Here is a 24,806-nt window from a genome sequence, read left to right as displayed (position 1 = left end):
TGTGCTAAAGGACAGATTTTTACAGAGGATCAGTAGGATCCTTTCCCTATTTTCTCTTTTCCTTCCATTCACCCTCATGAAGCAGAGCGAGCTTAGCTGTAACTTTTACGTCCTATGCTTCTTGAACTCATTTCATAAATTCCATAGAGTGTTTAAGCCAGCAATGACGTACCTTCCTCAAGGTTGGACACGAAGCCGGCCATCAAAGGTAAAACTAGATACATATGTAAAACTGGTTCTTGGTAGGCTACAGGTTCCTCAGTTATGTAGTTGTCTAAAGATTCATTTTCTGTTCATCTACTTGGTTTTTACAGTGTTTAGAGATTGTTTCCTTTTCATGTCTTTTTTTCTGCTGGAGCCAATAGTTTAAAAGAGTAGAGCAACAATGCACTAACATATACAAAGTGTAAATTTGATCATTAACCTTAATCTTGATTATTTTAGGCTAAAAGATTTGTAACCAGTCTTTTAGGTAGTTTTTAATCTGAAAACTGTTTTATATTTTAATGAAACTCATTGTGCACTTAGAGTGGCATAGCTGAGAAGCAGTTGCAGTGAAGTTTGGAAGAGCATAAAGACTGCAATACTGAATATTTTGCTGCTTAAGCTTTTCTATAAAAAATAGCTGCCAAAAGTAGGAGTGTTCATTGCTGCTCAGCATAATATGTGGTGTTCTGGAAGTGACCAGTAATAGAGATGTGATTTCTATTTGTAGTGCAACTATTAGCCATTCAACCAAAATGGATGCAAATTTCACAGTTGGCTAAAAATCTGAACAGTATTCCTTTTTATGTTGAAGAAGCTGCTTTGCTCTTTACTACCTTTGCTTTATTTACCTCATTCTTCTGAAAATATCTGCAATATTTAACAAAAGAGAGACAAAGAGTGCACACATGCATGATTTTCCAAAACTGCTGAGATTCTCCAGCTCTTAATGTACTGTATCTGAAGTACTTCACCTTTTTTGACATCAAATCCTAAATAAACAGGATTCTAAAAAGCAAATACGTAATATACTTGTGTAAAATATTATTCAGATATCAATTTCTGTAGTTGTTTTGTATACCCTTGGAAGGTTATTGGTAATCTTGGCAATACCTCAAATAATTTTGTGTCAGAAAGGGATTCAGTCAAAAAGGCAATTTCAATGTAAACTAGAAATTACCAAGTGTAATTCTGAAATTTATAATTTTCACACTTAAGTTTCATTCTCAATTCAGATTTGTTGCAAATTCTTTTTAGTATTTTTCTTTCTTCAAAACCACCAACTGCATATGTTGTGGCATTAATGTATTTAATAATTTATTAGACAAAGTTGTAGTTTATTTTTATTAATAGTTACATTTAAAAATGCCTATCTAAGAGAATCACAGTGTAAGGCCATATTTAACATTTTGAACTTTTCTTAGCACAAATTACATAAACTTGCCTATTTTTTTGGATTGTCATGATGCATTTAATAAACAACCACAGATATTCAGGAAAAAAATACTTATTTTGCCATTATATAATTCAGAAGTTTCCCTCCTGTCAAGCCACTGAATCCTCCCCTCTCCCCATTTTGTTAAGTGTGTGTGTCAGAGTTTGGGTTTTTTTCCTCATTTTCACATTTTAATGATAAGAAAATCCAGAATGCAATCCAGACTTCTGTAGCTCTACTGAGATGCTGAAGGGGAGTACAGGAAAAGTGGTTTTTATGCTTCAGTTCTCTAATTTACAGTTCAGCATCTTTGCTGAGGGCTGCATTCATTGCTGTGGTTAAATGTTGGCTTCTGCAAGAGTCTAGGTGACACTTTGGGACCCCACCTCTGGCCACTAACATTATCAGGCTCCAAACGTATTGGGGAAGATCTCTGGTCACCAGCTAGTTGTTTTTGCTTGAGCTGTGCACATTAAATGGTTGTCCTGCTGTTGGATGAGTGCTTTTGCCCATCTCCACCAAGAAAAACATGAGAGAGCTGAATCTTTGGCCTATTGCCCAAAGATTCCCAGTTGGACCACACAACCTGCAACATGTTTGCAGAAATGCAGTCTCAAATTGACTCTACATTGACAGTCTTACATCAGTGTAAGCATATATGTGGTGGTGTATAGCTTGTATTTAAAAGTTTGCAGACATAAGCTGAAGTGATATAACTAGCTCTAAACTGGTGTATGTTTCTACACACAGGTTTACAGGGTTTTAGCTTAATAATTTTTCAAGAGATTTCTGGTTATAACGGTGTAGCCTTTATGTAAAGAGAACATGCTTTCCTAAATGCTCAAGTTATCTCAGGTCTTGAGTTCCCACTTGGTAAATTAAACTGGTAGAGTTGTGTTTAACATCTGATTTGCCCACACAAGAAGAAAGCGAAGAGCTGATTTTTTAATTTCATGGTGATATAATTGCATTTACTCCTGATTGACGTTGTTGCAAAAGCAGAATGAAGTCCCATATGTTTAAAAAACCTGATAGGTTCTTATGTTAAAATACCTATTACTAATGCAAAGCTGTATGTGAGTGTATTCTAAATAACATTTCATATCTTTATTTGAGATTTACAATTATCTAAATATTTTATTATAATAGCGATTGTGACTTTATGGGACTCCATTCTTCAGTCAGAAAATGTAGGATTTTTATGAATAAATCTTCTAGAGTTGCAGCAGAAGACAAGTGTGTCTATCCCATGAACTTTGGAAGTACTACTTTAAGAATTATCCAAAATGCTTTTGTCACAGCTAATTGCAAAATCCAGGTTTTGGTCTATAGAAAAAGGAGATAGAAACACACATTTTTAACATTCCCTTAATGTACATATTATGATAGTCTTTAATTGTACGTTCTCACATAGTGTATCAATAAGAGCATACAACTTTAGATTTGTGTGGAGGATTTCATACTACAAAAAATTATTTCTACTGAATTACATAATGTCATTGAATTATTATCAAGTACTGACTTTTTATACTTTAAAGTAATCTACTTTGACTTTCCTGGTGCATTTTGGGCTATGAAGCAGTTAATTACATTGCTAACTATAGGTTTCAAAATCAGCTATCAGCACCTTTTCACTGTTCCTCAGCCATATACTTAAACCTACAATATGTAAATAAGTTTACAATTTTGTTTTTTCCTAACTTCTGCTTGCCTGACTTCTCTGATAATTCAGTGGAATATAAGAGTCCAAAAAAATAAAATCCTAAAACATATTACAAATGAAAAAGTCATAAGCTAATGTTATAGCTGGATGTTTTTTCGTTAGCAGCTGACCCTCTATTGCTAGAAAAAAGAAAGTCTTGGCTAGAAGACAGTTCAATAAATGAACAGGCTATATATTGATCTTTCTCCCTCTTCCCTTATTATGTAATATGATTTCCTTTCCTTTGCAAGGGTTGCTGTCGTACAGGATGGGGATGGGATCATGGTCGTGGAAGCGTATGGGAATGTGTAGACTAAGGAAGGCTGTCACAGCAGTCAATAAGATCTGAGAGGTGTTGACTAATTGCCTGCTAATTACACAGTAAATTGTCTAATTAAGCTGATGGTTAATTAGGGTACGCTCGCACAGCAGTCTTGTGGAATTTTTGTCTGATGTCTGGGAAGCAGCTTGTGTAATTGGCAAACTGGTAAGGACTGGCAGAGAACATGACTGGGAAGCACGCTGCCAGTAGATGACAGAATAAGGATGCGTTTGCACAAAGGTTGTCATGTGAACACTGAGGGGTTTGTTAGCCTTCTTCAGCTACGTGGCAGCGGGCGCAATGAGAAATTTAACTGAAAGCTACTGGAAGCTGTAAATAAAATAAGGTTTAAGCATGTAATATTATAAAAGCAGTGACATGTGCTCTTCTCATTTTAGTCCGAATTTGGACTTCAGATAAACACAGAGTACCAAAATGCTTCTATAAAGAACTTCACCAAACTCTTCAATTTGACTGTGTAATTATTGTATTGTGATCTGTTTAGTGGAGTCACAAAATCATACTGTTTCCCAGGATACTCTATTTGTATGTTGATGTTGAAAAAGTATAGATCTTAATAGGGATGCTCGGCAGCCATCATAACCATCATATATAGTGTTCTGAATCCTCGTTATGCATTGTGTCCATCCCTAGATGTGACAGAGTATGAACAGGTCATAATGATGCTCTGAATTAAATGTGTATGCACAATGTGTAAGTATAATACGATTAATGAAAGTATCTGTATTCCAGAATCTGACCCAAAGCTGATGGAAACTGTTGGGAGTATTAAACAGTGAGAATCTGGACAGTACAGGAGTATAGACACCAATTCAGCAAAGCATAAATTCTCTGTGATTTAAATTTATAATTCAGTAAAATAGTGTGGTACATGCACTTAAAATTAATTACAAATGTAAGCTTCCCACAGAATCAGCAGAGCACGGTACAGGACTGGGTTTTCACATATTGCCAAGATTTAGTTTTGAGCTGTGTATCAGCAAAATCTAACAAAAAAATGACACTTTTGTATATCATGACCTCAACCAAAAATAGTATGTGTATATATTTTTATTCGTTAAGAATGTTTTGATGTCACTTGGCCAATGTGAAGCTTAATATACACTTTCACTCTTGGAAATGATATATTGTTTCAGAGGTCCCCACATTTTTACTTTATAACATTTGCAATATGTGGTTCAGGAACAGTGTCTTCCTGGAACAAAAATGAAAACAGAGTGAATTCTAGATCTGGATTGCTGCTGAAACTGTCGATTTTTTTTTTTTATTTTTAATTTAAACAATAAATATGTTTATTCTCCCATAGAAATAGATTTAAAAAAAAAATCAGCATTTGAGAGTAAATTGTACTTTCTTGGAATTAATGGAGCCATTTTTATCCTGTGATCTTGCTGCTTCTACTTCCCTGCACCTTCACAGTTAATAATACCTTTATGTAGCACACTCTGCTTTGTGAATTTTTGTTTATGATTTTTCCTTCTAAAATAATTGAGCAAAATCATGGTACACTAAGGGCATTCTCACTGTGCCGGTTATCAGACATGGGACTCCAGACACTAACAGGCTGATCTAGAAGGCCTTAAGTCTTCTCCGAGGGGATTATAACAATAATTGTAACATTGCTCAGAATTTATTTATTTTCACAGAATAAAATGCTATGTTTCCCCTGCATCAGATTCAGTGAATTGTTGCATAAAATGAAAAAGGTTTAATTCATTGATTCAAGTCAAAACCATGAAGGGAGGCCCTATGTACCTAATCTGCTTTTAACTAAAATATATTTTAAATTTATATTTGATATTTACATGTATGTTTTTCCGTATCCATCAGCTCATATTCAAAACTAAACTTGGTGTATTTTTTTCTTTACTTTTTTTTAAGGATTGTTCCTTAAAATTATTGGAGAAACTATTCTTTTTTTCTCTGACAGCACATTCAGGAACAAAGAATACTTCAGCCAACTGCAGGAACTGAAAGCATACAGTGCAACCATCACACTTGCTTTCATTTTCTATCATGGGGCAGCAAACGGACATGTTACTAATGCATTTTATTCTCTGAAGACAGAGAAAGTAGTTCAGAGGATAATTGTTACCTTATTACGTCCTTCAAAAAGAATTTCTGGCACATTATTATGATTTATGATTTAATAAATCACATAAACAGAAGAGGATGTTTCTGGTAATTCACATGATATAGTAAATGTATGTATGTAAAGCCCTATTGCAACATCAAAATCTGTAATAACAAAAAATTGTGTGGCAATAATGCTGCTGTGAAACAACAAATTACTAACTTTTTTGAGAGATCATGGGTTTTTAAAAATGTATTAATTTTTTCATATGCAGTTGTAGCTGTATCTTATCATATATCTGTGCTTTATTGTGGAATCGATCAAAAATGGAAACGTTTCCCAAATGTCCCTAATGCATTCTTTCCAAACCATCTTCATTGTCCGTTTTCAAACATCATGCTTAAACAATGGAGTCAGAGGAGCCTGTTGTCGGCACAGTGTCGGTGTTATGTTCAGGTTTATTGCCTGTGATGGTTCTCTCCCTGTGCAGTTCAGGAGGGTTCCTGTTTGCCACCCTTTTATTTAATGTGTATATCAAGCCATAGAGAAGGTTTAGTAAAGTGACATTGATTGAAGTGTTTTCAATATGTCGAAACTCAGCTTTATAACTCTCGGCTGATTTAGCTTGAGCAGTTGATTGCATTATTCAGTGTTTGTGGGAGACTGGGGCATGGTTGAGAGCATGCTGAGCAAAAGTCAATCCAGACAAGATAGGAGTAATGCTGGGATCGTTAGAGGAAACATCCAGAGGCTACGTCAAGAGAATTATTAGTCCTTCTGGCTGGAGGATGTAGTTCCATTCCAGGCTGTAGCTGCAACAGCAGATAAGAGCCAGAAGCCTACACCCCTTTTATTTTCTGAATGCAGGCCTTGCTAAGTATATCAATGCCTTATATTTCAAGATTAACATACTGCCAGTGCATGCTATATAGGACTGGGTCTTAAATCTATCCAAATATTGTAAGCGGTGACAAACTTAATGTCTTGAATGCCACGAAGAGCCTCACTGAGGAATTAAAAATGCGTCCAGCCCACCCTGGCTGTTTTGGGTACACTGGACGGGAAGGGGATGCTGGCAGTTCATCTGAATGTTGCATATGCTTGGAGTTGTTGCCCTGGGGTGATCTATAACAGCCTGAGTGTCTTAACTCCAGCACAAACTTAAAAAGCTTGTTTTTCCTCCTTAACTTTGCCAGAATTGAGGAAAGGGTGAATATTGTGTTTCTAGTTGCTACTGTTTTTTTATTATTCTGTTTAAGTTTATGCTGCTGCCAAGAGCACTGTTCTCGGAAGGTCAGTTGATTGCTGCTATTGTGTAGGAGGTATATTTTAAAGACTGCCAGGAGTACCTGGAATAGGTGGTTTCACATGAAGGTAATGCAGATCTCAAACACATAAATAAAAAAATCTTATTTTCCTATTTTCTGGGTATATTTAAACTCAGATGAATTTCTCTGCTTACATTTATGGACTTTTTTGTTTCATATCCAGAAAAGTTTTGTGCCTTTAGGGAGAGCAGAATATTGGAGTCCATGTCTGAATTTTTGGAGTATGAATTTTTGAACATCACGTTTTTTAATGGTTATACTTTTGTCATTTCTTATTCCAGGCTAAAAATCTGCATTTATCTTGGGTTAAAATTGAACAAATCTATCAGTCAGAAAATTCGTAAGAGTATATGATAATTTTTTTTCTAGAAACAGAAAGCTTAACCTGGAAATGCAAACATAATCTTCACTTTACAGTAAAACAGAATCTATCCAAATACATAGTTTTCTTTACTTGAGCAATTTCATTGTCATAATATCAACTACATTTTCTTTTCCATTCTAACTCTATGGTTGGAGAAGACTCTAAAAGTATATGAAAGAGAGAGTAAGAATGTATTTGAAAGTATTAAAACTATAAACCAAAGAACATAAATCTTACAGCTTCTTTCTTATGCCCCTCTCTTCAGTACTAAAAGTGATGCTTTGCTACCATAACAAAAATTGTTCTTGGTGTGTGTTGAGAGTTGCGTACCTGTAGATATTTACGCTCTGTCTTGTGATGTTTATTTCATTGCTTTTGGGGGTTTTGATTTGCTTCTTGCATTGCTTCATTAACACAATTAAAAAAATTAGTGCCAGAGAGTGCAAGGATTTAATGAGATTTAAATTACCAAAAGATAACGGTTTCTACAGGAAGAGACTGAATTTCAAGCTCTACTAAGAATATGTCTGATGGTTGAATTCATACGAAGGAGAGACTTGCTTTTGTGTTAGACATCCTCCATGTGTAGCTTGCTTCAATTATGTTCAAAGGTTCACACTCCCACCATGCCTCTTCCTTATCCTTATGTATGTTCCTTATCTTTTAAGAAGTCTTTTGGCAAGCAACCATTCCTGTTCTTAAATGAGCTTTTATCACAGGACAATCCATATTTGTTTGATTTTTGCAGGATGTACTGGACTGCTTCCCATTTCTGATGTAGATGTTGGAGCACAACATCACCTATATTCCTGCTCTTCTATCTATAAAACAAGAGTTCACAGTGTGCTATCTGATATTCAAAAGCATGACATTATTGCCTGTTTCAAAATAATATGACTTAATGGCATAATTGAGGATGTAGTATTTGCATTCAGCATGCATGTTTACAGTGAAGTGTTGATATAGCTAAGCTCTTATGGACAGAAACATTAAATGCAACAGAGAAAAACATTTTCGATACGATAGAAATGAGTGTTGTTTATTTTAAGAGATCTTATGTAAACGTAACTGGGGGAGGGAAAGCAAACCAGCATTTCTAGCCAATCCATGCCTGCACACATGTATCTCTTCTGGCTGGAGCTTTCCCCTTTGGTGCCATTAGCATTTTCATTTCAAAAAATGACAGTCTGCAGTGGAAGCAGTAAAAATGTTCAACCTGTGGTTTAAATTATTGATTTTTTTGAATATTGAAGCTGTATTTCAAATGGGTTTTGTTCGAGTTACTTCAGGGTAGAGGGTTCCAGAGGTAATTTGATATCTAAAAGCCTGTGTATTTCAAAGCCGTTTCAGTCTTTTGAGTTCCTTCAGCTGATCAGCTGATTGGGTAAAATACCTTATTGTCTTCTGAATTGCAAGCAATAGATAAACTGCAACTCAAGGTTAGCACATAGACTAGCATACAATGCTCTTGGTGATTTATTATGTGTACTCAGTGTCCAATCAACAGACAAAAATAGCTCATTTATTTTTAATGTGGTAACTTATCTTCACTTAAAATAGAAAAAATCTTTTGAGATGCTCGTATTCACGATTTAGATGGGGGGAGCTCGGTCATTTGTATGGCTAAGTAATGTTGCGTAATTAAAATTAGGGGAGTTCATGTTATAGAATCCAGTATGTGTAAATAAAAAGTAGATACATATATTTTCACGAATAAATTGTGTTATACTGCTACAGAACAGAATGGCTGCAGCGAGACAGAAGTCGCTTTTAAAGAATTGCAGTACAAGCACCACTCATGTTTATATATTAATATTTTCATAAAGGTCTGAGTTGAGATGGTTGTGCATTTACAATGTGTAGGAAGCTAACCACTGTCAGCATCCTTTTATTCACAGAAAAAAAAAAAAAAAAAAAAAGTAAAAATGGTATTACTTTAATAAGGCTAAGATCTTGCAATGAAGCCATATTGGAATGCATACTGGAGTTCATGGGTACCGTGAAAATGAAATTAATTGCAGCAATGGGCTCAGTTAAGAAGTGTTATTATCGTTGGTGACACTAAATATCATAGAATAATGGGATGATTCAGATTTAAACCAGACAGATTTTTTCCCTTAAATAGGCTGTGGGTTAAAGAGTACCAAACTAAAAGAATGTTTCACTAAAGTACAAATTATGCAAATTCAAAATTATGCAACTTATTTTGCAGATATGCATATATAGTGCATATATGTTTATATAAAATTCAAATATATGAAGATAAGTCATGAAAAGATGTATGGCATAAAGAGATTATATAATGCTCAATTGGTTTCCCTTCTACGATAACTCTGGTTTCTGTGATTGTAGTTTAATAATTTGTCAAAAAGTTAGTTGATATTCTTGGGATACTGCACTTCAGTGTTTTGCATTGTAGTTTAAAAACTACCATTTAAATACCATGAGGATTAAAGTTTCTGCTGTATCACTGTGTGCACAAAATAGTCTTACCCTTGCTGCTGCTAGATGTGCAGCAAAGAAGCCTGTGCGGCTCTGTACTCGACTAACCAGTGTTAATTAGGGGTAGGTTATGTAAGATAAGCAGAGATGTAAAAAAAACCAGATTCCTCCTGCCTCCAAAAGCAGAAACATGCCATCCATACTTGCCTATATACTTTCTTGTTTTGTACATTAAGATGAGTGAGCATTGACTATACTGTATAGGTTAGTGTCCATACCTGGGGATACAACTTTGGGCTGAGAATAAAGTATCAATAATTCATGGCTGTCAGGAGGCGATCTGGCTGTTGGGAGTCATTGCTGGCTGTCACAAGGCATTCTGGATATCAGGAGGTGTGTGCACTGTCACGAGGCGTGCTGGTTGTCATGATGCGTGCTGGTTGTGATGATGCGTGCTGGTTGTCATGATGCATGCTGGCTGTCATGAGGCATGTTGGATGTCATGAGGCAAGCTGTATGTTGCGAGGCAAGCTGGCTATTGGGAGGCGTGCTGGATGTCAGGAGGTGTGCTTAATGTCACGAGGCATGCTCTATGTCGGGAAACGAGCTGGCTGTCGGGAGATGTGCTGGCTGTTATGGGGCGTGCTGGCTGTCGTGAGGCATGCTGGATGTCGGGAGGCGTGCTGGATTTCGCAAGGCGTGCTGGCTGTTGGGAGGCATGCTGGATGTTGCAAGGCACGCTGGATGTCCCGATGCATGTTGGATGTCAGGAGGCATGCTGGATGTCACGATGCCTGCTGGATGTCATGAGGCGTGCTGGATATTAGGTCACATGCTGGCTGTTGTGGGGCATGCTGGCTGTCGTGAAACGTGCTGGATGTCAGGAGGCATGCTGGCTGTCGGAAGGCATGCTGGATCCCAGTGCTATGGGGCTCTCTCTGGTCTCGATGCAAACTTGACTTCATTGCCCTTGGAATAAGACTACGCTTGCGATCTGGCATGTCAGCAGCAGGTATATCCTATTCCTCAGTGAGGTTTTGCAGTGAGCTGGTCTTTAAATTCCACAGTTTTGTGGTAGGAAAAAGGATGGGAAGGCATTCCCTATGTCATATTTATCACTAATATAATTATCCCTAATCAAAGATTTCTTGTGGGACACGAAAACATATTTCTCCTTCTACAACTTTGTGCATGACTTTTTACATTTAGCATCAGAAGGCTTTTGAATCCTTGTCCCAGTTTTAAATCAATATTCTATTGAAATAAATGGAGAGCCTGCAGGTCAGGCTGCCCTCTCCAGCTGAGGACAGATTTATTCTTAGTATTCCAGTTTTGAGCATGCATAAGCCTTTTGTAGCATGTCTCAGCTGGCTCTGCCATTAATAGTGCCAGAGATCTAGCCACTGCCGTCGTATAATTTCTTACACCCCTGTGGCAGTAGTAGTGGGAACATTTACCACAGATTCCCTAAATGAAACTCTAACTCAATTGTAGTCTCTAACAACCACCTTCCTATTGATTTCAAGGGGAACAGACTTTATGTCTACCGTATCTATGTGTGTCTGCTAGATCCTCTGATGGGCATATTTACTTAACTGACAGACCTGAGCAGTGACTCCAAAGAGTGCTGGGGTTTGGGACCTATTATACATTTAATGAGAAAGAGCATGGCCAACTCAGAATAATTTTTTTCTCAGTGGCAAACAGGAGGAGCATCTTGATAGGAATTTCCATGTATCATGGCTACTTTCAGTTCGCACAAGAGTATTATAGTGAACTCTTCTTTTTTTTTTTCTTTATTAAATTTGTGCTTTATGTCCCACAGGGCTGATTTTTAAAAGCCAATAAAATGCTTCATTTTTCCTGGGCATTTAAAAAAAAATAATAGGCAATGATTAACCTACTGCTATGAAAACTTCAGGTGAATCTGGAGGAAAACCAGAGACTGGGGCCTCTGTGTCAGCCACAAGTGGATGGGAATTAGAGCTTGTCCTTTGGCATAAAAATTCTGTGTACACTTCAGCACTTCTCTACATGTATTCCTGTCTGACAGAGAAGTTAAAACATGTGCAAACATTGAATGCTTATTTATTAAGAGCTCAGTCTGGAAAACTAGAATCAGTCCAGCAGGCTGGAAATCTCCACTTTGAGTCTCTCAAGAGGAAAAAGCCATCTCTCTACATTATGGAGCTTATGTGTGGTGCCTTGTGTGATGACCGATGAATAAACACACAGTGCTCTCAGAGACTGATGGCAGATCTGGACATGCTGGCTCTACCTTTCCTGAGTGCAGCCCACCCAGAACCTGCATTCCCGAAGACCCTCTCTGGGATGTATGCATGATGCCCCAAGTTCAGTCTCACCTTTCTTGCCAGAGCTGTACTGCATTCTCATCAATCATCCAATGGTTGGACTAGATGATCTTCAAGGTCTTTTCCAGCCTAGATGATTTTGTGATTCTGTGATATGCTAGCAGAGTTCATTCCATGATTCAGGTGGTCAGGAAAAACCTGTTAGTCATTACAAAAATGGTAACTAAATCAGGATGATAGTTTAATTTGGAGTGGAAGATTTGAGATTTCTTGCAAGTTGATTCAGATGAGAATAATTTCAAAAAAGTTTTTTCAATTATTTGGTTTTCGTTATTTAGTTTAAATCTGTTCTGATACTATTTCAACTACTTTTATGTCTCTGAAAGTAAAATCTAACAGTTTGCATGCAATATTCTTATGTGTGTCCCCGTTCTGGTAGCCAATGCAAAGAGGAAAATACTTTTTATTTCATGGATTTTATAGTAGCAAAAATCAAAATCTGTTTTACAGATCCTGTCTAAAATTTAGTGCTGAATTGAAATTGGTTTGAATCTCTTACAAGAGGTTAAAGTACTAAGTTAAAATTCATAGGGGTTGATATTTTCTTGGGTTTTTTTCCCTACATTATCCAGATCTATGTATAATCAGGCTCTCAGAATGGTAAGTGGCTCAGCCTTGCAATCCCTGCTCATGCAAAAGACCCTTTGGCTTCAATAGGACTTTTGCATAGGAAAAGATAAAAGCAGTATGTTCAAAACAAAGTTAACGTTGAAGAGTTTAGGTTATCAAAGTAGAAGCGTTATGGACAGATTATCATTGGAATGTAAAACAAAATATTCCCCTAGAAACTGAAATTCTTCCATCTTCCCTGTACCCCTTTATCTGTGACTTGAAATTGTTTAGTGCCACCTGGAGAATTGATACTTTGAAATTTATAGTACTAGCTATTTCAATACCTTCCCAAATAGAATTGGTATAATTTCCTTGAATTTCTCACCCCTAAATATACACAAATGCTAATCAGTGCTTATAGTGTTTAAGCATTCTTAATCCTAATGGAAAAATAAAATGCTGCAGGTAGGTACAAGACATACCTCAATATTTGCAGTTCATCCCCAGCAGAAAATTTAAATACATGCTTCAAGGGAGTAATGCAATTCTCCTCCTAATTGCTTAATCCAGCAATAAAAATATTTTGGATTATACATAAATTTAAATGTAACTGTGGTGATCTGTAACTCCCCGATGTTGTTTCTTTGTGCAGGAATTTTAACAACTCTTTAAATAGGATGGTAGTTAAAAGATTATTCTTCTTGATTATTGAAGAAATCACATTTTTCTCTCCTTAAAGGGAAGCATCAATTCTCCTTTCCTCCTAGGAGAATATAATAGTCTTGATTTACTTATAGCAATCTGGAGGAAAATATTTTAGTGATGGTTCACAATTTACTAATGGAGTTTTACAAAACAGCCTCTAGGAGCATCCAGAAATACATTGATTATATGCCTTCCCTATGAGAAAACAGTAATTAAAATTATACCACAGATTCTATCAGGACATGTTAATATTTAATTAGGCAATAAGTGAGCTTGGTACAGGTGTCCAGAGTTGTTGACAGGAGCTTTGTTAATCCATGTAGTATTGTCTCTTAAATAAATAGTTACCTCCTTGCATTTTTCAAGTGTGAAGTTCCATGCTTAATTAGCAGACATTAAAATTCCTGTTAGATTTTTGTTTATTTGTTTAATTTCTGTGTCTATACATTGAGTGCAAAATCCTAGATATTATGGACTTTAAAGAACCCTTTTTCTCATTGTTTGCTTTTCCTGTCAGGGATTTGATTAGAATTATGAGACTGTGCAATTCTCTCCCATTTTTTGTCTAGAAGAGCTCATTCTGTGGCATTATGTATCTTGGCTTTTAGGTCATTCCTTTAGAAATCAGCCTCTACTGATGTGACCTTACTGCCTTCTTACAGTATTTTCTTTAGCAATTAGAAAACAGTATTAGAGAATAAAAACATTGAGATGTCTCTAATGATTATGTTGGAAAAATTATGTTAATCTGGCCTTCTCTTAAAGTACCAGAAGAGAATTCATTTGTATGCTCATTGTAAGCATAACTCCTTTAGTGACTCTTCCAAACTTAACTTGCTGCTACAAATGTGTAATGTAATTTTTCCTTCTCTTTCCTGGTTCTTACCTTTTTTTTTAAAAAAAAATAAAAATTGGGTCTTATCCATGTTGGTTCTTGCTTGGTTTTCTCAGACTCACATTCTTCAAACTGCCTTTTTCTTACCATTTCATGGGACCATTCAGTAATACTTGTTTAGAATGAAGTTTTAAGAATTACTGCTCCTTTATTTGGTCAGTTAAGTACATCTCGTAAGTTTTGATCACTGAGTTGATGATGATATTCCCTGACAGCTGAAAATGGATTAATATTTTTAGATGTTTGTAAAATAATTAATCTCTTAAAGCAAGCTAAATTGTTACGGTCTAAATTCACTGGAGTCCCAAGGGTAAGCATTACAAAGTGGACTAGTATATTTTAATTTTTATGTGTTAATTCTCCACCTTTGTGAATAAACACGGGTCCTTGGAAGCCATGCCACAGAAATTTTATTTTCAGATACAGATCAAAAGCTGCAGTCTGTGCAGATATTTTTTTAATCCATGTACTCCTATTTTATTCCATTCTGTTCCCCTCGAATCTTTAGTACTGTAACATTTTACTTGCAGTGGAGTAATAGAATCCAGTCTCATCATGTTGATCACTTTTGAGCATCTGCTCTGGGTTATTGTCCAGAAATGTCTTGTCAGTATTTTAGAGAACATAAGTGAGTTACAGATACAGACTTTAGGTTTTTTGATAAAGCTCATCAGGTACTTCATCCAAGCTACACAAATAATGCTTGGCTGACACAAAGATATACCTTGTAGGAGAGTAAAACTGAGTTTTTACACAGTTTCAAGACATTTTAATCCTAGTACCACAGGGATTATCTGTGCTGTTACAGTACAGCATTTTATTTCATTGTAGAGAGTCTCAAGTATCTCACTTCATGTGATCTGAAACAGTGATTTCTGAAAGACCTGGTTTCTTAGTAGATTCCAGTACAGTCCATATAATGAATTGCTTCAGGTCTATTCCCAGAGCTGAGTTTACTTAAAAGTTCTCTAAAGATGCTGATTTATTTATTTATTTATTTATTTATTTTGAATTCTCTGCTTCAATTAAAATGGCACCTTTCACCATCCACTGCTCCTTTCTTCATCAGTGACTGTTTTTCATGGGATTGTCTCCTGGGAGGTGCAGAACACACCAGAAAGAAATGTTGCTTCATGAAATGGAAGGCTAAAACCTTCAGACAAACCAACATTTGTGCCAAGGAAAAATTTCTTTTTTTTTTTTTTTTTTTTTTGAAATTTTTGGTTGGAAATTTTATCATTTGTGAAAAAAGTTGTGGATAGAAAATTTCTAAAGAGCTTTCTACTAGATGATCTTACTTTGTGCCATGCTATATTTTTATACTTTGTTAGGCTGTATTTTTATTTCTAATCTTTTTAGCTGAAGAATATCTTCTCTTCTTTTTTTCATCTGCTACAGCTTGTATGCTATTTGTTCCCAAACACTGGGGAAGCTTACTTTTGGAATAGAGAAATTATATTTGTTTCTAAAAAAAAAAACCAAACCCAACAACAAAAAAGCCCCACAACCAAAGCCTGAGAAATCCCCTGATCAGCTTCAGATTTCTTTTTCATAGAAGTCTGGGATATTTAAACATGATTTTCTGTTCTTGTGGCCTCTCAGTGAAAATGAATTAATGTTTTGGGACAATTGCTGAGACAATTTTTCTCATCAGTCAGCTAAAGCAACCATTCATTGATTAGGTAGTTTACTACATCAAAACACTGAGATCTAAGAATCATAGACTGCAAAAACAGATCCAAAAGTGAATGCCTGAATACAGATAGGACTTTCTCTCAAGAATTGTAGGTCTACTTCTCTCTTCTTCAATGTGTATAGTTTTTGACCACAGTGCAGTTTGACAGCAGAAATTTAATCATGTCCTACTGCTTACACCTTTATCAGAAAACTGATAAAATGTGTGCTCACACTGAACGTTAGCAAGAAATTTTTCAAATGTCCTTCAGGTTTTTTTTCCTTTCTCTTCTCTCCCTCCCTTGCTTTCCTGTCTCTCCCAGAGAAACTGATATAAAGCTGATGAGAATTTGGATTTGCTTTGAAAGCATCTTTTGTTCAAAGACTAATTTTAACCTTGTGATAAAGATTGCTTTTTGTATTCTGTTGAATGTGATATCTAGTATGTGTTTGTCAAGGCAAAGTGCTGTAGGACATAATACATTTTAAAAATGATCTTATGTAATTACAGTAGAAATGTCTTTGCATTCTAATGTCTAGAAAACAAGCAAATATGTAAAAAAAAAAGAGTATTAAATGTTTTCATTTTAAAGCGTTATGACTTTGTATTAAGAAAACTTTTTTAAAAAAACCCTGCTCAAATTAATGTAATTGTAAACGAAGATCAAAACTTCATTTTCTTGTAAATATATAACTCAACTAGAAAAAATATATTTGTACATTATCGTTACTCTTCCAGTTTTTTGTACTTTTACTCATAGTTTGTATTGCTTTTGTCTTGTATTTTAATTTCTTGATCTATTACTTTAAGGAGCTTTAGTTTATAAAATTAGGACTTCTAGTCCTAATGTATGGATTAGTCCATTTAGTCCATCATGTATGAATTAACAAAGATTGGGGGACTGCTGTTGTCTTAAGCAAGGGCAGCAGACCATTTTTACTTGACTTGTAATGGGGATGGCATTATCCCAAGATTATTCTAAGGTAGAGAGAGTAAACAGTTGGGGTTTTTTATACTCTAATCTAGTAAGATTAGCTAAAGAGTTTGGGATTTTGCTATCTTAATCATAAGTTATTGGTAGTGATGGCCTACTGTCTGAAAATTGCATTAGTAAGAAAGGTAGTGTGCTGAGCAAGCAACAATGATAAAAACTTAGGTAGAAATTAAGTTCGATGTCTGTAAATGTTGAAGTTTCTCATGGTTAAATCTTAAAGCACTAATGAGATGGTATAGAAAAGCATCAAATACATGGTAACTAAACCTCTAACTTGTCATTTGTCTTTCACACAATATGAGTGCTTCAGCAGTTTTTCTCCAAAATCCTGACACACTGCTTTTTTCCTTATGTGGCTGCAGTCTTCAGTGCTAACTTACTGATTTGGAAAGTTATCTTGCTTGCTGGAGCTATAGTGTTAAATTGGTTTAATAAACACAAATGGCATAGTTTAATGTTGTAAATACATTTATGAGGTAACAGGGTTGTGGTTTTTTTTTTTTTAATAGTTTGCATAACTCAGCTTATTCAGTCTAGAAATAGAGTAGAATATTAAGGTAGATTTATAAGCACTGTTTGTACATCAGACTTTCAGGATATAAGATATGTACTGATTTGGGTACTTTCATTTTTGCAAACACAGAACAAACAGCCATCAAAAGACAGATAAGAATCTTTTTTGAAGTATCATTTTTCCCTCTATAGCATACGAGGTCTTGTATGTAAAAGCTGAAGTGTAATTTATAAGTAAAAGCAAGGATCTCTTTCAAGATCTGTTTTGTACTATTAGAGAGATCAGAATGCTTATTCTTTACATCACCAGTGTGAACAATCCTGGAAAGCTGGGGAAATAATATATTTTTTAATTCAGTTCTTATTTTGTTGAGAGAACTTGAAAAATAATTAATTTACATCACTATCATTATATGCTATCTGTCTTGAAGAGAAGGAAAGCAATGAAGACGAAAGAGATGGCTAGGTCTAGACTTCATTCAGAAAAGCAATGAAAAAAAGGAGGTGTCTTTATGGTACTAAATTTCTCATATCTGGTGGTAAAGAGATTAGAGCAGTTTCTGCATGGTAGGATGTTCTGAGATAAGTTTTTCTGTCAGGGTGGTTTCAGTTTTTAAAAAATGCTCCTGTATTTACTGAGGGAAAGAGAAGGAGAGAGTGAGGAAGTGACTTTGCTGAGGTTTTGTGCTCATATGGGAAGAATAAAGTCTGGCCTGTTCCCTCACAAAAATAAAATGTTAAATGCAAGTGTTACGAATTCAACAGGCAGCACTGCGTGCAACATAACAGTGGTTTGTGCACTGGAAGGTGCCAGTGGTTACATCAAACCTCCCTGGGGCAGAAATTGTAAGCAAATTTACTTGCCTCTCTTCACAAGCTGTTAAGTTTCACTATATGTTGTAAAAATCCTACTCTAGCATATAAGGTCTTCATGGAAATTAATCATTACTCTGCACGGTTGTACCTGATGGATTGGTTTTGTGTTTGTAGAGGTTCTTGCTGTGGATTTAGCCTCCTGTTAAAAAAAGCCTGATAAGCTCAGCTGGAAAAGAGTCTGAATTTGGGGAAATTCAAGAAAGCAAGTCAGTGCTTTGGGCCTCAGAAAAGGAAACCTATGGAGATGTCACGTGTCTTAGCTCTGATGGAGGAGAAAAGGTGAGGAACAACTCAGAAAGGATATATAGGAACAGTGCTGTGTGAAGTGCTATTGTTGCTTCAGGTTTCACTTGCCTTTTGTGGATGGTTAAAACTCCAGAAGGGGTGATACTAGACACAGTCTGGCTAGACAGCTGAGTCACAGAAGAGGCAAATCATCACAAGACCTTGAGTGAGAGTTGGCAGGGAATTATGAGGACATAAGTCTGCAATGCCGTTTGTATCTATGAGGGTGTGCAAACAGTAGTGAGCCAGATTTCCAGAATGCTTTAACTACTGTGATATTAGGCAGAAAAGGGTGATGTCTCCTTCTCCTCCATATTTTTACATAGGTGAAATTGTACATCAAGTTCTACTGTAATTAGTGGAAACTGTAGGGAAAACTGAATTTTGCTGTTGGAGGGTTGATTAAAGCATTTAGAAAATAAGCTCGAAAAGCATTTCACACATACTGGATTTTGAACTCTTTACAGCCTATTTAATACATCCTTGAAAATCTGGGGAAAAGGAGTATCTCATAATTTGCTTAAATACCTGCATTTTTCAGCTACTGTATTTTATCATTCAAGTGAAGAAGGTGGTGTATTGAATATAGTAAAGTAGAAACTTACATTTGGGCCTTTTTATTATACATTGCAGTTTACTGTCTACTAACTTTAAGTATGCTGTTTTGAGATACTTGACTAAAATTACCTTAATAAGGTATTTATTTAGATCTCTTCTTCACAAAGAGGCCAGTGTGGTTGCCTTCGTGTTCGTATTGACATTTAGTAAGTAGTAACGCCAGGAATGTACAGACACATATTCCACTTGGCAAGTATAATGCCCTTCTTCCCTAGAAGAAAGACAGGTCAAACAAACTCACTTTGTTGGAAGTAGTAATCTGCTCATTGTGTTAAGTCTTCTTCTCATATTAATAAAAAGAAACTCACAGTGGTCACTAATTCCCATCTGCTTTCATAAATTAAAGACAAGAAAAGCTTACTTTGAAATATGCAGTGACTTTCATTGGCTTTGGGGGCCAATGCTGCAAGGCAGGTTCTCTGTGTCTCATAGAAATCTTTTGGAGTGAAGAAAACGTGTTAACACTTGGTATAGCGTGATTAAATGTATTTTTAAAATTCATAAATCTTACTCGAAACCGTAATTGTGCTGTAGATATTTACATTGCAGAACACCTGTACTTCAGGAGTGAATACATGTACAACTGGTTAATATATTAATTAAAGGTACATTTAATTAATTTTCCATTTACAAATTATAAATGCCTATGTGTTCTCTTAAGCAACTTTATTATTTCAAGTGTTCATTAAAATATCGTTAGCTGTAATGTTTTGGAAAAAACAGGCAGAAACAAAATGTTTCAAGCTCTGCAAATAAATAGAAAGACATCAGATCTTTGATATGAAAAATCATACAGATTTATCCTTTTGGTTCATATTTGTCTAATACAACTTCATTCATTGAATAGGCGTGAGGTTGTGGTATACCTCTTGGGAGACTGTTTTGATATATTCCTGAAACTGACCTCTTTACACATTTTTCTCCAAGCTTTTTTTTTTTTTAGTTTCTAGGAGACATGATTATGAAATAAAAAGTGCGCTCAATTAACGAAGAGATATCTTCTTGATTCCCCTAAAACAGTAACTCTGAGAGATGGGCAAATGGCTTGATTCATTTCTACCGGTTATTAACTTCCACGCCTACAGATGACAATGTTAATATTCTCAATGTGAATTCTTTCTCTGCTGATTAGTTTATGACAAGTACACAATGAATGTACTTATTGAATGATCCAACACGGTGCCAAACAGTCCTTTGGATCCCTTAAGTCTTAAAATATCCTTTCTGCCCAAACATAAAAGCATCTCTCATTTTAAACAGCATGGTTGTGTTTTTACAATACAAAAATATGTGGCAATTATTAACTGCAAATGTGGACAGTATGAAGCAAAACAAGTTTTAGAATGACTAGCAAGTCATGGGCTGCTGTATAGCTTTATTTAAATTTAACTGACTAAAAACTGCCGAGTGTTTGGGTGTTATCTTAAAGATGTTGTCTCAAACTTCCCAGCCCATTAGACTTAAGTAGTTTAGAATTCGATGGTCTGATTGCAGAGTTTATGTATGAACATAGACAGATTCCTTGAATCATCACATAGGTTATAAATTCCATTTTGTTTCCATGAACTGTGAGTCTCCTTGTGTCTGGGGCTGTCATGTGCTAACAAGAGACAGGAGAGGTGCCAGCATGTCAGTCATTACAGACTCTCTCCATCTAACTTGTTCTGAGCTAGGAGAGGCAAACAAGGAACAGGATCTTAAATAAGGACAACATATCCCTCTCGGGAGGAACCAAGACAAAGCAGCCAGGTGGTAATGTTTGGATTTCAATGCCAGGAAGGATTTTTGGAAGCAGAAGCAGCTTGGTCAGGAAAGATAAAGTAATGCATGGACACAGTGGAGGGGTCCTGAGACACAGAGGCAGTAGGGAGGCAGTGGAAGCTGCCATTCGAAGGAGCAGCTGTCTGCTGGCAGGGGATGGGAGGGGAAGGTCCCTGGGCACCAAAGAGGATCTCACAAATTCTCAAGGAAAATTCAAGAGTGAGGAAACAGCCAGAGAGATGTGCGTGTGTTTACTGTTACATGTGGCTCTGTGTATCTCGTTCGGTCATTAAACTGAAGAGTGGCTGCTTTTGAGACAGTTTGCAGTCTGTGCGTTATCTGATTCAACTTTGTGGGATCCTGGAGAGATAAATTGTCACTCAGATGTTGGCTATGACTGAGCTCTGGGAAAGAGTGAGTCAAAGCCATGGGGATTCGGCAGCAGTTGCAAGGTCTAAACAAGGGTCTCTGTTCTTAGAAGACAGAAGAGATTGCCTGGAGACCCAAGGCAGATAGAAAAACTTCAGAGTGTTTTTGCATGGAAGCAGACTGAGGCTTTCTGAGTGTCCCACAAGACGTATAATCTACACTGTAATATCTCAGTCTTTGAATTCTTATCTGTAGTAAAATGAGAGAGGCTGGAAGAAGAACAAAACACGCACGTAGTTAAGATAACAAACAGTACCATAGGTGACTCCAAGCATTGCCTGGCATACACACGTACTCAAGCCAGCCGTAAAATGGAAATCATAACACGTGTGTCTTATCATAATTTGCACTGAACCCAAGAATAATAATTCCCACCAACAGACAGGCTGTTAGCTCAGGCTTAGTCCGATACTACCGTAGCTACATTGCTTCTGACTGCTTTGGAGCATGGGAAAAGGAAGCTCATGGTCACTTCAGCATAGTCAAGGTAACTCATATCTGTTGGCAAATGACCACCTGCACCCTGTGCTTGCAGGAGTAACATCAGATCGCCAGCATTTAAGTCACTAACTTTGCATGTTTTCTCACACTGAATGATGTGATGGCAGTGGCCTGTATGTGTGAATAGGTTTCTGGGATGAAGTCAAAGCACAAGCTCCTTCCCTGAGGTAATTCAAAATGAGTGAAATGCTCAAGAGGATAATGCAGAGCAAACTGATGTAAATAGTTTTTCTGCATAAGCTGCAATTTTTGTGATTTATTTTGAGAGTGAGGGGAGTGTAATTTGTTCTTTGGTTTTGGTTTGCATAAATTCATAAAATTTTCAGAATTATTTTTTTCTGAAAATATAACTTAACAGTTGAGAAGGAAGATGAAGCTTTTGTGATGAAGGGAAAATATTGTATTAGAAAAATTAGGGATTATTGTGATGTCCATGTTCCAGATTTATTAGGCCTGAAATACACAAACTGGGGAGATTACCTTGTATGTTATCTACATATGTAAATGGACATATAATTATCTATCAGTATAAAATATTAGTGAATATTTACTGTATAATAATTATTTCAACTTTATAAACAAATTAAGATTGCCTCAAATTTACATACAATGTGAAGAAAAGTCCCTTTATCCTCTGTAACTGCAGCATTTGGCAGATTCAGGAATAAATAATCTTTTGTGGCAAGGGTATGCCTTATCAAACATATGCAGATCAGTGCTAATTAATGCTAATTAAGGTTTCCTGTCTATCTAGTTGGAAAAACGTCCAAATGTTATGAAATCCAGTTAGTATGCCTATTACCCTAATTGTTTTATATGGGATGGTTCTTAATTAAAATATGTAAATTGACCTTAATTGCTATATACTAATGGAGGTTCATGTTATCTCACTAAAAATTACAAGATGGTGAGGAGGGGTATTTAAACAAATAATTCTGATACATTTGTAAATAAATGACCTTTACTCAAAATTATTTTTAATTGGAAATTGGCAAAAGGAACATTTTACCATCTATGTTTCTCTTTAGTTTTAAATAATGTCAGAATTTACAGTTCTTTGTTAATATAGATATGGTGACATTGCATCTTAATTAAGGCTACTAAACAAGTCAACATTTTGTGTGTTTACTGTTTCAAAATTGTTTGCTAACCTCATGCTGACCTTTTGAAATTTTGTGCTTTACAACATTGATCTTAATTTTCACTTTTTTTTGTGTGTGTGGGTTGTTTTTTTTTTATTTGGATTCCTCTTAATCATATAATTTTTTTTGTGAAGTTTGATACACTGGTATACTTTTGCTGGTGACTGGATCTGTGACCCTGACTTCCGCAGAGAGGCTGGTGAGCAGCACCTCTTTGCACTTCACCTGTTGGTGTAGGACACAGATACTCATCTTTGGTGTGGTAGTTCACATGTATGCTGTGACATGACTGAGGCCTACACAGGTTTTTACACAGTCTTGTATGCCCTCTACCCAACACAAAAGCATTATTTGGATGATATTTTGTATGGCAGTTTACAGGTACCCCATACTGGCATTTTCTTGATCGTTATCATAACATTTCACACACACAGCAAACATTTTTCTCATCTGATGTAGAGAATCTAATTAGAGAATCTGCTAATCTAGAGAAGTGTCCTATAATTGTAGTTTTTACTCATAATAACAGTAGATTTTTAAAACACCTGATACATTTAAGTTTATATTGTTATAGACATCATTGGTGTATGACTCACTTTGCAAAATCAGTCTGAAAGGTTTCACTGTTTTGCAGGATATTGTGACCAATGTTTCTCCAAGGATTGTGCGTGGAATTACTTCAGGTCCTATGTACGGCCCCGGGCAAGGCTCTTTTCTAAACATTGAACTGATCAGTGAGAAAACAGCAGCATATTGGTGTAAAAGTATTGCTGAACTGAAGGCTGACTTTCCAAACCATGTAAGTACCACTCGGTCATAAAGATTCAACATACTTACTTAGAAACTCCAGTTTACAGATCTGTGAAAAACTCACCTATTAAATATTTATTAAATAGAATGCCAGTTGCTTTATTGACATATGAGTATGTTATTAAAAACCAGAAAAGCCCAACCAAATAATCTTTATTACAGAGAATTCTGTGAAGTGACTGCTACGCAAACAGAGAATGGTCATGATTTTTAATTTAGGCTGTTGTTTACGTTCAAATAGATAATATCAGGGGAAAGATTTGATCCCAGTTTGGATGCTTGGCAGTTCTGCTGAGAATAATTTTGTATTTAAAATCATATTTAAAGGTATAACATAATAATTGTTTTTGTTGTGAATTGAATTTTATTATAAAAGGAATCTTTGTTCTTTTCATTCTTAATCCAAATGTGAAAGGTACTTCTATTATTTTTATAAGCAGTTGTCTGCTTTGGGAGAAAAAAACCCAATACTGACTTAAAGTTAACTTCACTACAAGGACAGATTTTTCTTAGAGCCTTTTTGGCTATGGGGAATATCTGTCTAGAAGGTAATAATCAAAGCTGGGAGCAATGATGCCAGCTAGCTGGCATAAATAGTTTTCAGCTACTGGTCTAGTGAATAAGAACAACGAGGTGGAAAGTAAAATTCTTCTCGATCATTATCTCGAATGGATAGAGCTAAAAATCCCAGAGCCTACATATCTTCTGTCTTGAAGTTATTACCTCCGTGGTTCAGCTATAAACAAAATAAGTGAGTGTTCTGCATATATTATGACTTGAAAAGTCAAGTTGTTTTTTTTCTTATTCCTGGAGTTTAAATGTACACATCATCAAGTATAAAAATGTTTAAACACATTGTATTGGTAGTAAAAGTTGAGTGCTGCATGTTTAATGTCCTCCTTCACGATGGATGTACTGTGTGTTTCTTTGCTGAGGTTCATGTCACTTTATTTACTGTGAATGGGCTTCATAATAGTGCAAGTGTGATCCAAAAGATAATACTGT

At 35.9% G+C, this 24,806-nt stretch overlaps 1 protein-coding gene across 1 annotated transcript in view; it reads left to right on the top strand.

The window, feature by feature from the left end:
• The window catches only part of DPYD (dihydropyrimidine dehydrogenase), a 369,160-nt gene that overhangs the window by 202,643 nt on the left and 141,711 nt on the right, over positions 1–24,806 (top strand). The window contains exon 13 of the mRNA XM_074907341.1: positions 23,626–23,790. Within this exon, the coding sequence (XP_074763442.1) occupies positions 23,626–23,790 (165 nt within the window). The remainder of the gene's footprint in view (positions 1–23,625; positions 23,791–24,806) is intronic.

The sequence above is a fragment of the Athene noctua genome, chromosome 5, assembly GCF_965140245.1.
Source record: "Athene noctua chromosome 5, bAthNoc1.hap1.1, whole genome shotgun sequence".
Classification (NCBI taxonomy): Eukaryota; Metazoa; Chordata; class Aves; order Strigiformes; family Strigidae; genus Athene; species Athene noctua.
The sequence above is the reverse complement of the archived record's forward strand: the minus strand, read 5'-3'. Positions and strand labels throughout refer to the sequence as shown.